At 35.4% G+C, this 15,235-nt stretch overlaps 1 protein-coding gene across 9 annotated transcripts in view; it reads left to right on the top strand.

Annotated features, from left to right (window-relative positions):
* LOC118203504 (dietary and metabolic glutamate transporter-like) overlaps positions 1–15,235 on the top strand; it is a 205,500-nt gene that overhangs the window by 175,562 nt on the left and 14,703 nt on the right. For 8 of the 9 annotated variants that reach the window (XM_085815060.1, XM_085815064.1, XM_085815061.1 and 5 more), the window contains 2 exons: positions 6,688–6,837; positions 11,246–11,378. In XM_085815060.1, coding sequence (XP_085671186.1) covers positions 6,688–6,837; positions 11,246–11,378 — 283 coding nt within the window. The remainder of the gene's footprint in view (positions 1–6,687; positions 6,838–11,245; positions 11,379–15,235) is intronic. The other variant, XM_085815065.1, reaches the window with a different exon arrangement.

Genomic DNA, 15,235 nt, shown 5'->3' with positions numbered 1-15,235 from the left:
AGAGACAAACAAATATAAAATATATTGCTGCGTGAGAATGGGTTCGTATTGGATTGAATATACACAGAACAGATCATTGCTTGACAAAATTCATTTTTACCAAAAGAAGCACGCTACAGTTCTGGAACTTTCCACGAAAACACCCGTACAGCTCTTCTCAGCATTACAGAGTACAATCAGTAGTTACACGTCAAGTTATTAAGAACATTAAATGCAACGCAATGCAAAGCGCGTCCAAAAGGCAAAGCTCTCACAAATATTCAATACTCCGAAGCCCTGAAATAACAACTGAGAGTAGATGTTATTCTGGTCATATAGTTTTCACCCGGCCGCAGAGAAATCTTTAGTACCTTCCATTTCTCGAAGTTATTGAAACACATATACGGTTAAAGAATACATATAAGGGTCGGATAAGGTTATAGTTACACGTAAGGATTAATTACATTTATTCAATTACAATTATACAGGGACCGGACCCAAATGTCACCAAATGGTTGGAAAGTTTGGTCACTGTTGGCTATTTTTCGCCAAACTTGACAATAAAAATTAGTTGCCAAAATCATCACCAGCTTGGCGATATCTCACTCAGCGAGATAACCAATTGCCTCAATATTAAGTAGACTTGCCCCTGTAATCTTATTTTTCTGGCAGAGCTTTGTCTCATCAATACTTTCCATATTACATTATACAAAAGATATTACAATTTTACATATAATTTCACTAAAACTATTTACATCTATACAAAATTCGTAACAATTTGTTTTCATACTAATATTATCGAACTACATATTTGATAAACAGCGTAAGCTAATCAGAATATCCTACATTTAATCTAAATTAATAACTTCCCCAAATATATTCTGTAAGACATTATATTTTTAATAAGGGAGGTAAAATAAGCAATTAGAATAGTTACAATTTTGCTTCATTTGAAAACACGGTGAATTTTTCTAAATTTTAAAAAGGATAAAATTTTTTATTTGTGTTTAAAATATAGGTGACCGACAGTATTAGTTTAACCTTAAAATAATTCTAATTCTTTTTTTAATTTTAATTGTCAATTAATCATTTATTTCAACTAATTTAATTCGATTCACTTATTTCAATAATTTATTATAGTTCAATTGAAGGAATCAAACAAAAAATATATGAGAAAGAAATGCAAATACGAAAATAAATGTTTTTTTTTTGGGGGGAGTATTTTTTTCAGTTTATCCTTCAATTCCTCAGTTTTGCATATCATAACATGGCAAGTTAATATAATATACTATAAGTACGCAATCTCTTAATATGTACTTATTTATTCTTTTGATCGCAAGGAATAACTTATGACATGAAATTATAACTTTTTCTGCCTCTAAAATTCAAACTGCAATCTGTGTTATTTCTGTTTCATACATTTTAAGAACTTTATCAAAACTCGTTACTAATAAAGCAAAGATAAATTACATTACTCCACGAAAATATGCAACACGAGAAAAATTCGTCGCAAGCACTGTGAAATCTCACGATGTAGTTAAACCAACGAGTTATGAAAATTATTTCAGGTTTTAGTAATGTTATGCAATCTTGGGCAAAGGTGAAAGAGGAAATCTAAACTTTTAGTTTTTGATAAATTCTCAAGGATACAGAAATTATTGTTTTATTCTTTTATCTTGCTAGTTTATGTATCGAAATAAAGATTGAAAAAACAAAAACGACTTTGAGACGCCATCCACAGCATTTTCTTCATTGGAAGTTTCATTTTTAGGGCCACGGACAACTGGTTCTCCTTTGCCTTGTCTGTGGTCGAGACTCAACAGGGTGAAGAACTGCTTGGTAGACTAAGCTTGTTTGGGCCAAATTTTAGAACAATGTTTAGAAGACGGGGTAAAAGAGAAAGAGAAGGAAAAAATGCAATATAATCGGGGGGGTGAGAAATAAATTTCAAGAGAGCAGAATCAGTATATAAGCCAAACTGTAAACCATTAAACAAATTCATACGAATAAAATGTTTTGCACATATGAAATCAAAACTGAGCATCCACATGCTTGAGAGGGTAAGAAACCTCCTGTTGGCATGGTGGCTCCAATACCAGAGAAAGCACGATTACTTGTAAGGAAATAGTGTTTTGGTGGTAGGGAAGCAACTTAAAATACTATCGAGTCAAAAGTCCTCTCGAGAAACTGGTATTAAGTGAAGATGGAAGGGAGATCTTCAGACCTCTTTAAAAACGAAGCTGAACAATCGTGTACTGTCATTTAGAGGTTGCTTAAGGTGTAAGCCAACAGCAAGAGCAATCTTTGCTTATTATCCAGGATAAAAATAAGTGGATCTTGTCAGGCTGCAGAATTGGTTTAGAAACAGCAATAAGGAGAATAACGTGAATGACGCGAGTCAAATGAGCAACGAAAACACACGCGTCTCTTCATGCAGCAGCACACAGATTCCATCCCACATTACAGCGGAGTGAAGAATTCTCTAAGTCAACTAGCGTAGAAATATAATAATATGCCGTTTTTATATATTTTATTCAAAGAGGATATTTATTTTAAGGAGCGAAATGTGCGCTAATTTTCTGAATTTTCTGTGGTGGTAACTTAACCGAGGACATTCCTTTTAGTAATGAAGCTACATTCCACATGCATGATAACTATCGACTCATTTACCACACTCAAACGAATGAATAGCTAGTTGACTTTCTTCAATGTAAATTACTAACAAACTTAACATAGTTCCTTAAAATGTACACTGCTGGCCATTAAAATTCCTACGCCAAGAAGGAATGCGAATAGCAGAATCTTATTTATATACATATGCCATATAATAAGAGGAAGACATGATTAAATTTGCAGATGGCTTAAGGTAAACAGCTTGCAGAATTCAGTAAACAAAGCTGCCACGTTTGACAACAACAAAGGCTGAAATCCGGCTGCGCATTGAGCTGAACTTATAAAGTATTCCTCCGGCCTTCGTGGTGTAAAGGTCAGCACAATCGGCGCGCATTTCAAGAGGTCTGAGCTTCGAATACCAGCGAGGGCAATGTTCATTTTCACCTCTACTGCTTCAAAATAACGTAATAACACTACAGTGGCGCCCGAACCAAAAACGGTGGTGGATGACGATTCTTCACCACCAGGATTTGGCGACTGGGGCGCCTTTTAAAAGGGTAGTATGTAAGGTACTTCTCCCGCCTTCCTAGCATGCCTTCGTGGTGTAATAATCAGCATTCCCGGTGCATATTTAGAGAGGTTCGAGGTTCGAGTCTCGGCGTGGGCATTGAAAATTTTTCATGTCTCCTGCTTCCAGATATCCTAATGTTTCTAAAACCTGACCTTGGCTGAAAGATATGGATATTTCACGCCATACGGTTTATACTACATGCCATAGATTATAAGTCGAAGTGGATGAGAGTGGTAGCGTACAGATCTCTCGGCAATCCATGATGAGATGTTCTTCTCACAACATGCTGACCACGGCAACAGTCGAACACCCTCTGTATCGATGGAAGATCAGGACAGCACGGACAATATACCGTTATGCATTATCTTGTTGAAAAATGGCGGCATGCATGCCTCGAAGATGGGGAAGACTACAAGTCTCAACATGTGAGAAATGTAACGGCGGTTTTCAACATTACCACGCTAACAAAAGCTAACAACGCTAACAAAAGGTGACCAGAATGTGCAATGAGTGGCACACCATGTGAGCATGCCAGGTCCTGGTTCATATGACAGTGACGAATGCAAGCTGGCAACTTTCATTCTTTAGATGCTTCTGTACACAGATACGTATACAGATACTATGATACTGTACGCAGAATTGGGATTCACCTGAAAAGATGACGTGGTGACAGTCCTATGTCTAGTGTTGTCGTTTGTCTCAACAGTGTCTCAATATCAAGAGAATCCGCTACAGCAATCGCTGTGATGACAGTCCGTAGTGCTGCAAACTTCATTACACTGTCCGTGCAGACTTAAGTTGCCTAATCTACCACAACGCAATGAAAGGCATTACAATAGATATTTATATTAATTAATTTTTATCATTGTAAATTAATGGAATATAATTTTAGAATTAATGTTCCTACGGACGAACAATTCCACTAATAAATGTCTATTCATTAAACATAAAATAATGATCATTAATAATTAAAATAATCTTTCACTGAGATTCGAAACTCGGACCGAACTACCAGTATTCATCGACTTTTCCACTCGGCCGCTGGTGGGCTTATCAGGGAACAAGGATCATTACGATTGTGGAGGTGTAATGATTTCCGGAGGTATTATGTTGGACGGCCACATACCCCTGCGTGTGTTTGAGAAAAGCTTCCTGAATGCTATGAGATATAGAAAGGACATCTTAGAGTTCTATGTTCGAATTTTTAGGAGTGCAGTTGGCCTTTGGTTCCTGTTAAGGAACCGCTTGTCCAAATGAGGCTGAGATGGTCGACGGAAAGTGAGAAGGACCTTCTTGGGAGGTAGTTTAATCTCACAATCGCCCCCCCCCCGAAACCATCGCGGAGTTGTTGGAAACTGTCTTGTTGCAGGAGTGGGATCTACTGTCACAGAGACTCTTCAACTGTGTCCTGTCCAGTATGCCATCGCACTCCGCGACTTGTATGGCTGCCATACCCTATTCTATATTACTCTCATTTTCAGTTCTACATCACTGCGTACATCCCTGCACTATGAGCTTTACTGATAATCATGCTTACATAAAAGAACTTTTGAAGGGTACATTTCTTTCTCTGTTATAAATGTATATTCGTAGCAAATTTCATTAAAACCTCTCCATAAGTTTTTTAGAAATTCTGCATATGTGAAAATTGTCTTAATTATACACACGAGTGTATTTAACTACGCTTTATGTTTGAGCTATTTCCGAAAAAACTATTATATCTTCTTATCTAGAATTTGATTTTACGAATAATTTATCAATTAGAGAACTGGATGATAATGCGCTACTCTAATTAATATGAGAGTCTGAATGTTTATGCTGTCTTATTGCTAAAACACCCATACTTCCAATTTAAACACTTTGTCAAATGATTCATTTTACTGCTTGTGGATTTTTAATTGCCGCTCACCATTCATAATCTTTATCCCAGTTTTTGTTATGTGAACATAATCACTTGGTCTTTTTCTTGTCAGTACCTTAATTTATTTATAGGATAGCAGCACTGAATAAAATGTGGTATGATGACAATAGAATGTATGTATGCAACGATTTAACAAAAAAGTGAGAAATTAAAAGAGTGAATATTATATACAACCAGGCGTACTTTAGAAATACCAGAAAATATTTTGAAACCAACCAAACAAATGCAATTAAATCGCATTCTAAACAGACTGACAGAAAAGAAGTGACTATTATGCAAGGATTCTGAGCATGGATACGAAAGTTATTCGCTAGACTGCCTTTGAAGGCTGGCCTGATTTTTAAAAGTCCTAAGCTCTGGGTCCCCCAAAAAAGGATGGGAGATGGCAGCTGTTGAAAAAAGAAGAGGCAGCCTGCTTATGCTAACGTAAGACATCTGTAGTACAGCTGATCGAAAAGGCAGAGGTTTGAATGTATGAAAGAACAGAAATTTTATAACACTCTGTAGAGTACAGTATATATATATAAAAACTCCGTTGCTAATTGAAATTAATAATCGTTGCTAAGCAAATTTTACTAGATAAATACGATAAAATTTGATGAGAGTATTTACCTAAAAACTTGTGCTTAATGAAACACAAGAACCTAGATAGAAAAGTTGCAAGCTGAATGTGATCATTCATCCGCAAGAGATTTTTAATTTCGAAATAAAAGACATTCGGCATTTTTTCTAAATTCAAAAAGTGACCAGAAAAGCTGATTATAGGATTATTCTTTCTATAAAAGGGGGTTTGCAACCCAAGTGAAGCCATTTGTTGTCCTGCACACGAACCAAGTCTCTGACTCAGAGTATGTGACATGGCTGTACGATCCCGCTAAGCGGAGAGGACAACATGTCTGTCCTATCTATTGTTAGCGGCCCAGGGCAGCTGAGGTATTACAAGCAATATGGTCTTCCTGGATACATCGATTCCACTTGCCTGACAGTCATGGGATATCGACCAACACTTACATCAATGCCGCGCAGTACCGATAGGCCACGATCCTGACGACCTTTTACAGAAACAACCAACGTTCAAATGCGATTTCCAAATGAGAAATTCGTTGCACAGTCATCCCATTTATACCAATGTAGATTGCATTTCTCATACCTGCTTTGTGCGCATGCATTGGAATGCTAACAATTTGCATATCCCAGCATTTAGTGTCCTTTCATGCAAATTTGTTGCTTGTTGCCTACCGATTTCACAGGGAGGAAATTTCAATGGTCAGCAGTGCACTTTTCTAGGAGTGTAATTAAATAAAAATGCATATTTACAAATTTTCGGGATGTTATAAAAATCTATTTTTTATGCAAAGTTTATCGTATTAATCGTATCTGGGACAGTGTTTATCAATTTGCTATCAATAATAAAAATATAGGTTGCTTTCTCTTCCAAAGATCTATTATTATTCATAGCATGCTATCTTTCCTACACAGAGCATAATTAAATGAAACGATCACATTTCAAAATTGTAGATACTTAATTCACATATGTTTTATGAGTCTTAATTAAATGAGTAAAATAGCATCAATATTTCTGAAATATTCTGATATTTTTCAGATAAAAAGAATACCATGGAAATCCATAATGACATCAATTCCTTTCTGGTCCTTAGCATTAGGATATTTTGGCCAATTCTGGATTCTTGGATTTTATTCCACAACTCAAGCTTTATATATGGGTACCATTCTTAACTTAGACAGCATTACGGTAAGTTCTAAAAGCAGAAAATATTAATTTTGAGAAAACTTTCTTAGGCTTTAATCTGATAAATATGTGTCGACTAAAGTTATTGACTAAAGGCCTTGACTAAAGTTATCAGTCAATTGTTTCTAGAAGAACACCTATGCCGCCCAACCGGTATAGTGGTTAGCATCGCTAACTGCCATGCCGAAGGTCCCGGATTCGAATCCCGAAGAAAGCATGGATGTTTGTAAATACATAATGTCCATGTGGAATGGGAGTACTCTAAATATGCGGTGAACCAAAAGTCCTCTCTAGAGGTTGGTGGTAGAGGAAGAGGAGTGACAGATCCTTAGACCTGCCCCTCCTGGGACGCTCTCTATCAGAATTGGGGGGTGGAACTGAGCTAAGTCATACTGTCACCTTTAAAGTGCTCAAGACTTTTGCAAACGACAGGCATAATCTTGTGCTCCTTGCCACGAGTAGTTTCGTGGGCTTGAGCTGAACATAGGTCAGAAAAGTGAGCATCAATCAACAACAACAACAAAAAAGAATGCCTGTAGTCCTTAACAAGCCTTTAGAGGTATCGATGCATCTTCTTTATAAATTATCTTGCAGAAATAGGTGGATTTCTTTCTTTCTTTTTTTTAAGTGTAAACAGAGGTTTTGTTCGACCAGTTAAATACAAAAAGCCATCGTGAAAAACTGTTCATTCCCTGTTGTTCCCGCTGTTTGGAAGATTAGTTCTTGTAATGAGATGTCTGAACAAATCTGAGAATACAATGAATGTGCAAAATCGTTAGTCGGCTCTATTAATGCTAAGTCTTTTATATTTTACTTCCTTGTACGAAGTAAAAAGGAAGTATTGTAGTCGCGAAAAGTTTCAGGCAGCATATTTCAACGAAAATATCCATTTTGACCGTTATCAAATGCAATTTAACGATGTGTTTGCGTGATATCTGTACGTAAGCGACAGAATAAAATACTAATTTCCTCCAAAAAAATTATAAAACCGCTTTAAAATGAATTCTGAAGAGAAATTTTCGTGGCGTCTGTACGAACGTATGTACGTACGTATCTCGCATAACTTAAAAAAGAGTAGCCTCAGAACGTTGAAATTTTGTATATAGGAGTGCTATAACATGTATATGTGCACCTCGTATTTTGGTTGCAATCGGCCGCACCAAACGTATATAAATATATTTATATATATATCCACTCTGTTACCCGGCTCAGTGATCTCAGTTTCTTTACTCTTATATGTTTGTAAATTGTACATTTTTTGCTTTAAAAATGATTGAATTATGTTGTTTTTATCTTCTGGTTAAGGTTTTTATGCCTTTAGTGAATCTGTATGCAATCTTTTTAGAATTATCAACAATTTTAAAGTTGTCTAAGTGCCGCTAAGCCTAATAATTTTTTTTGATGGCCGCCATTGCTTGTTTACATGTTAAACGGCAGAATAGTGGATTTGTTGCCAATCTAGAAACTTAGTTTCGCAACAACAAAGATAACGCATTCATTTATTATTGCGAATTAAATCATGCTTAATCCTTTTTGGAATTTTTTCGAGGAAATAAGTGTTTAAGATATACTTCGTAATTTTTAATACAGATATTTTGAGATTTTATGTATTTTTGCCTTCTCGCGAAGTGAGACTGAATTAATTGAATAAGAAATACTCAATCGCCTGTGAAAAACTGCTTCTTTTTTGTTTTGCTTGCTTAATTTCTTTTATCCATCGTTCTAGGTTTATTACAGTATTTGAATAGGACATGTGGCAACGATTAGATAATTCTTTAATTGATATAAATTTTGTGCATTCTGAGTTATAATATAAACGAAATATAATACTGTTAAGTGAACCGAGCCCCAGAGTGTCGCTATGGTAAACAAATAGAGTGAATTTTAAAGAATGCATTTATTCTATTGTGGTTTATGCGTTTTCGGCGAAGTAAATTTAATTCAATCCAATAAGTTTAAATGAAATGCAAGAAAAAATGCTTATAATTTAATATTCTGTACAAGGAAGTCATGTGGTGTACACATCAGTTTTTTTTTTCTATTATGATAAAATTCTTATTTATCATGTGTTATAAAAACATGCATTAATAGATGCTATAAGATATTTCTCCCACTTCCCTAGCGTGCCTTCGTGGTATAACGGTAGCACGCTGGGCCAGTATTCCAGAGGTCCGTGGTTCGATTCCCGGCGAAGATGGTTGTATATTTTTCATCTTTTCTGCTTCCAGTTAACCTAATGACTCTACTATGCTACTAACTATTTTGATACTCATCTCATCAACTGAGTACCTTATAGTATAAAACGTTATTAGAGTATATATTCCTATAAATAATTTAACGGTTAATAATTATGGTCAGTAATCCTTTCACTTCTTTTTTTTGTGACATATCTTGGATGAGATTATATCCATTTGACTTCTAAATATAATAACGCTCTTGCTAACTAATAATCTTTATAGTGTGCAAGGTTATTTAATAACAACGTGAATAGTTGTAATTTCTTTTTTTTTTTTGATTTACTTAAAATTATAACATTTAATGATATAATTTTAATAAATTTTACTTCAGTATTAGAATCATACGTATCAATCATATCTTCAGTATCATACAAATTGTTGATATTAAGATTACTTCATACGACATTTCATAAGCACTTTTGGAGAATCATTACCTTTGTTTAACATTTTTTCCAGTCTCTTATCGAAAATTTCTGACATTTTCTAGACGAAAAGTCACGATGCCTTAATTTCAAACTCAGCAGAAATTTGTTGAATGGATGTTTCAGAATGATTTAATATTTCGCGTATATTGAGTTTTTATTTCAAACCTAAATATTTATTACCTAAAATATTAAAGTGCTGACATTTTGCTTTCAAAGTGTGTGAAACAAGAAATACACTATTTTGCAAAAAAATCGAAGCATCAAAAACTTTTGCGATCGTGACGAAATTTGGTATGCAAAAACATCTTGATCGGATATGCAAATGATCAAAGTTTTAGGGCAAATGAACAGGAATTGCAATAATAGCTCGCATTTCTAGTGCGCAATTCTAAAAATATAAAACCAGTAACGGAAGCGGAAGATTTATCTTTTTTTTTGTTGCTGCTATTGTAATTCCGTAAAGAAGCAACTAAAGATGCTATTACGACAATACCGAAGACCTTACAGACACCTGAGCGACTTCGAACGTGGTTGCTTTTTAGGGATGCGTGAAGCTGGGTGGTCATACCGAGCAATTGCCGCCAATTGCAGGGTAAGATGCACTGCTGTGCAAAGATGTTGGCAGCAATGATTGCTACAAAGGAAATTGCCGTCGAAATGAAGGCTTTGGAAGGCCAAGGAGCACAAATGCGAGGCAAGATAGGATAATTCTTCGCCAGGCCCGAACCGTCCCAACGGTGGTATCATTGTCGACTATTCAACGCACTACAGCCACGTCTATACCTCTCTTGTTACCGTCCACCATCTCATGGCGCTTTCTTGAGGCGGCGTTACGCTGGCAGAGGCCTTTAAGACGTTTGCCTTTGACCCCACAACATCGGCGGAGTCATCTGGAGTGGTGTCACAGCCGATCATCATGGCTGCCATCAGACTGGCACCGTGTAGTGTTCAGCGATGATTCTCGCTTCACTCTTGAAGCAGATGACCACCGTGTTCTTGTCTGTAGGAGACTGGGCCAGCGTTCCCAATCAGCCTTTTTTTTTTTGCCATAACCCCTGGTGTGATGGTGTGGGGCGCTATTTCTTATGACAGCAGATCATCTTTAGTCATCCTCCGGACATCTTTAACAGCTCAACGATATGTTGATACCATCCTGCGGCTAGTTGCATTACCCTTCATGGCATGTCATCCTGAGGCCATTTTCCAACAAGATAATGCTAGGCTACATACCGCTCGCATATCTTTGGACTGTCTCCGTGCAGTTGATATTCTTACTTGGGTAGCAAGGTCACCAGACCTTTCACCAATCGAGCATGTTTGGACATGGTAGGTCGCCAGATTCGGGCACCACAAAATATCGCAGATCTGGAGCGACAACTGATGAATGCCCAGCAGAATGTGTCGCAGGATGACATTAGGAACATCTACCACTCCTTGCCTCGACGAATTAAAGCATGCGTTGCCGCCAGGGGCGGTTCAACCAACTACTAATTTGAACACTCAGTGGATGATTGTGAGCCGTGAACAGGTACTATAACCTTGATTTTTTAATCATTTTATTATGTGTTTATGAGCTATACACTTATTCAATTTCAACAACCACTTCCTTCATGGTGCTTCGATTTTTTTTTTTTTTTTTTGCTAAAGAGTTTACATCTTATGCGTGTAATTATATATGCTGTACATTTAATACAGGTTTGTTCTATAATCTTGTTTTGAATTTAACTGACGTGTGGTTTTTTTTTATAGAATGGCGAAATGTCTTGTCTTCCACCTTTAACACGGGGTTTATTTGCTTGTCTGTGTGGTTACCCTGCTGACTGGCTTGTTAAAAAAGGATATGTGTCTGTTGGATTTATTAGAAAGGGAGCTACATTAATTAGTAAGTCGAGTTCAACATCCCAGTTTAGATTATTATTACAGTTTTTTACTTGCAATCATGTTTATGTGTATTCACAAGCATTTTGTTTAATATTGTTCCTGTCTGTGTGTTAGCATGAAGACTTCTGATTCTTTCTTAGATAAATGTTTGCTATTTTTATCTTCCGTACAAATGTACTAAATACACTTGTGTAGCTTTTTGCATTGTAGTGTAGCCGATAGTTGATATAATAAGTCCTCTCAACGCTTAATTCTTGTTTTTGTTGGTTTGCTAGAGGAAATATTCGAGTTTGAATATAATTTGGTGAACATTATAAAAATACTTTAATTACAGGAATTATAAAAATACTTTAATTTTAGAAACAAAATAATATATCGGTTTATAAAATCAAAACTGCATTAAAACGTAATTTAAAAAAAACAGATTAAGATGTAGGTTATTAATCAGTATTAAATACATTTGGAAAGTATTTTATAATATTCCGATGCAGTAAACTTATTCAAAACGCAAATTTATGTAGAGGCAGTCTAAGAATTCATAAAATGTAAAAATAATTTATTTTCGTATTTTTAAATTAAAAATCTCAACATCTGTGACAAGTGTTCAAAGTTATGCTTTACCGTATTCTGGCCATCGGGCATTCTGCCACTACATATCTAAAAATTCTTTGTGTTTAAGTACTTTATCTGTCACATTATTTTAACTAACTACTGGGAAGAGACGAGCAGAAGTATAACGCAGTGTTTCTGAAGATTTTTTTTAACATCTCACTTCTTACATCCATTAATAAAATAATAATAATAATAGTAAAAGTACTTACCTCTTTAACTGCATAATTTTAGTAGTAGAAATCTCATAAGGCATAGTATACTAACGTTAAACGCAATGGGACGGTAGAAAGCAGGAAAAGTTGCTCGCCAGTTAGGTCGACGTTCAATCCTTTTGGAATTCGATATGCGATAAGTACATTTGCCGTCCTGTATAGATTAAATACAAGGTAGTTCAAAAATGTCTGGCAATATGCAAAAGCAGATAGATGAGATTGAACTAGGCAGATTTGTAAGATTTTCTCCCTTCTTACCGCGTACGTAGCTGGTGTAAGCAGAAAGCATGTTCGTCTATTATTAGGAGTTCCAGAGTTCCAGATCACATCTTAAAATACAGTGGGTAAAAAAAGTATTGGAAATTGCCTATAATTGATCATATTACCTAACAAAGGAAATGCCTGACAATTTTAGCTGGACATAACGAACATAGGAGGTAATCAACACACAAATCTCATGAAACTTTCAATTTAATATGCGTTTTACACAAAATATACAACAAAAACGTAAATTTCCATGTCAAAAAAGTATTGGCAAAGTTTTAACTGCTATGCAAATTTTGTTATGTAGAGGTCACGTGTTTAGACTGATAAGAAACCCTATTAGTATACAGTCTGCAGTGCTACTTCAAAACTTTTAAAATGTTATTTTGCTAATACTGTGATAAAATGGATTCAAAGTCGATGGAGTGTGATGTTAATGTTAAAAACATGATTATTCAGCTCAGAAATGAGGGTTTACCTTATCGTGCTTTAGGAATACAGAACATAAGTTTATTTACTGTTAGAAGTGTTGTAAAAAAGTTCAGAGAGACGGGATCGACGGAAAATAAGATTAGAAGTGGACAGTATCGAATATTTTTTGCATGGGAAAACGTGTCATTATTAAAGACGTTAAGAAAAACCCTAAAATAATTGCACCCCAGTTAGCCAAAGATGTTACTAATACTTCGCATAAAACTTTTAGTGTACAGACTCTATAGAATGTCTGACATGGAGGAAGTTATTATGGAAGAACAGCTAGAAATAAATCTTTCATTTCAGAAATAAACAGGGGAAAAGGATTAGATTTTCAAAATCTCATTTTAATTTATCAGAAGAATTTTGGAACACTATTATTTCGTCCGACGAATTGAAATTTGACATTTTTGAGAGAAATGGACGACAATATGTGTGGAGAGCCTCACACCGAACTGGGAAAACAACATTTAACACAGAATGTAAAACATGGTAGAGGGAGCGGCGTAGTTTGGGGCAGTATGGCAGCACACACACACACACACGCACACAAACAGAATTGGTAATCTGTGCTTCATTGATGGTATTATGAGAGCATGCGCGTACATTTACATATTGCGCCATTACATGAAATTCAGTGTCCCAAAACTTGGTTTAGGAACATCATTTGTGTTTCCACAGAACAATTACTGTAAAGATATAGTGAACTACATCTCGCAATAATTACTCTATAATGCTCCTTGCAGTTAAAGACACCGCCTGAATAGCCTGACATAAATTCAATTGAAAATTTATTTCTTAAATTGGACCTAGAATTCAGGAAACATAAAATTTCGTGTAAAGATGAACTTAAGTGTATATTCTTGCAAGAATGGCACAAAATTCCCAACAGGACTTTGGTTTTTTCCAACAGGACTTTTTCAACAGCCAGGACTTTGGTTTTCTCTATGAGAAATAGATTGCAAGCTCTTATAGATGCAAAAGGTATGAATACAAAATATTTAATTTTGTTCCCACATTTTTCTGTATGATCTTGCCAATACTTTTTTGACATGCAAATTTACGTTTTTGTTGTATATTTTGTGTAAAAGCCATATTAAAACGAAAGTTTCATTAGGATTTGTGTCTTTATTGCCTCCAGTGTTCATTATGTCCAGCTAAAATTATCGAGCATTTCCTTTGTTTGCTAATATGACCAGTTATAGGCAATTGCCAATACTTTTTTTATCCACTGTATACCTTCTGACAATCTCGCTAAAAGACGACAAGGTGAATGGAATTTTTGTGAAGAGCACAGATGTACCTTTAACTATAAGCCAACAGTTGATATAAATGGTAAAGTTTCGATTCCACAGTTATCAAGATACATTTTACAGGACATGGGTTCTTCGCAACGTTTTGATATAAGCATCAATTTTATAAGAATGATCGTTGTATCTGTGGGGACACTGAATCTCCGGGTCATACAGTGGAATGGCCCCGGACGAAAGAATTCCAAATTAAATTTTCAGAAGCTGATATCATTTCTTTCGAAAGCTTCTTTATTAAGCAGACACATCTTGTTCTCAAATTTCGTGAAATTATGAATCTACTTGCATCACTGGTAAAGATATTTGCAATCCCACTTAAAAATATGAATATAATAGTAGCATATTTATCTCTTTACAATTTCCATTTTTTATTAGTAACCGCATGCTGTAGTCTTATTAGTTATTACCTGACATGCAGCAACTTTATTTTGTGAGCATAAGTTGTAAAGGCTTAATAAAGACATTATGATTATTTGTATGATAGATTTTATGAATGTTTCATCGAGCTTCATGGACTCTATGGATTGTGAACTTTATTTTCATTGCAATTGCATTTTATTTCTAGATTTTTAGTCCTCTTTCATGTGAATGTGTTTCACAATTTAATCTTTTATATTATGTAGTCTAATATAAAAAATGTAGTTAATTTGGTTACTATTAATTAAAATAAAAATAATCCAATTAATGATGAATGTGGGAACAATACTTGTTAACCACTCGTAAAGACAAAGTGCCCCCATTCATCACCATCTGAACTGAAGGACATTCATCTCTAGTGATAAGCCGCAACATCTTCCGTAGCATCAGAGTACTCGAATCGACTTTCTTCAGCAAGATAACGTTCGCTTTATTCTAAATGCATTACAAAGTGTACAAGTGTTGTTTCCTTGGTCACTCGATGTCCCAGTTTCTCGCCAGTCGAGCATTTTTGAGAGATAGCTGGGTGTCGGTTAAATACTTGATTTCATTTCAGAAATAAAAAAGAA

The sequence above is a fragment of the Stegodyphus dumicola genome, chromosome 4 (genome assembly GCF_044657685.1).
Source record: "Stegodyphus dumicola isolate Sdum_Otavi_A_Nest chromosome 4, ASM4465768v1".
NCBI classification, from domain to species: Eukaryota; Metazoa; Arthropoda; class Arachnida; order Araneae; family Eresidae; genus Stegodyphus; species Stegodyphus dumicola.
The sequence above is the reverse complement of the archived record's forward strand: the minus strand, read 5'-3'. Positions and strand labels throughout refer to the sequence as shown.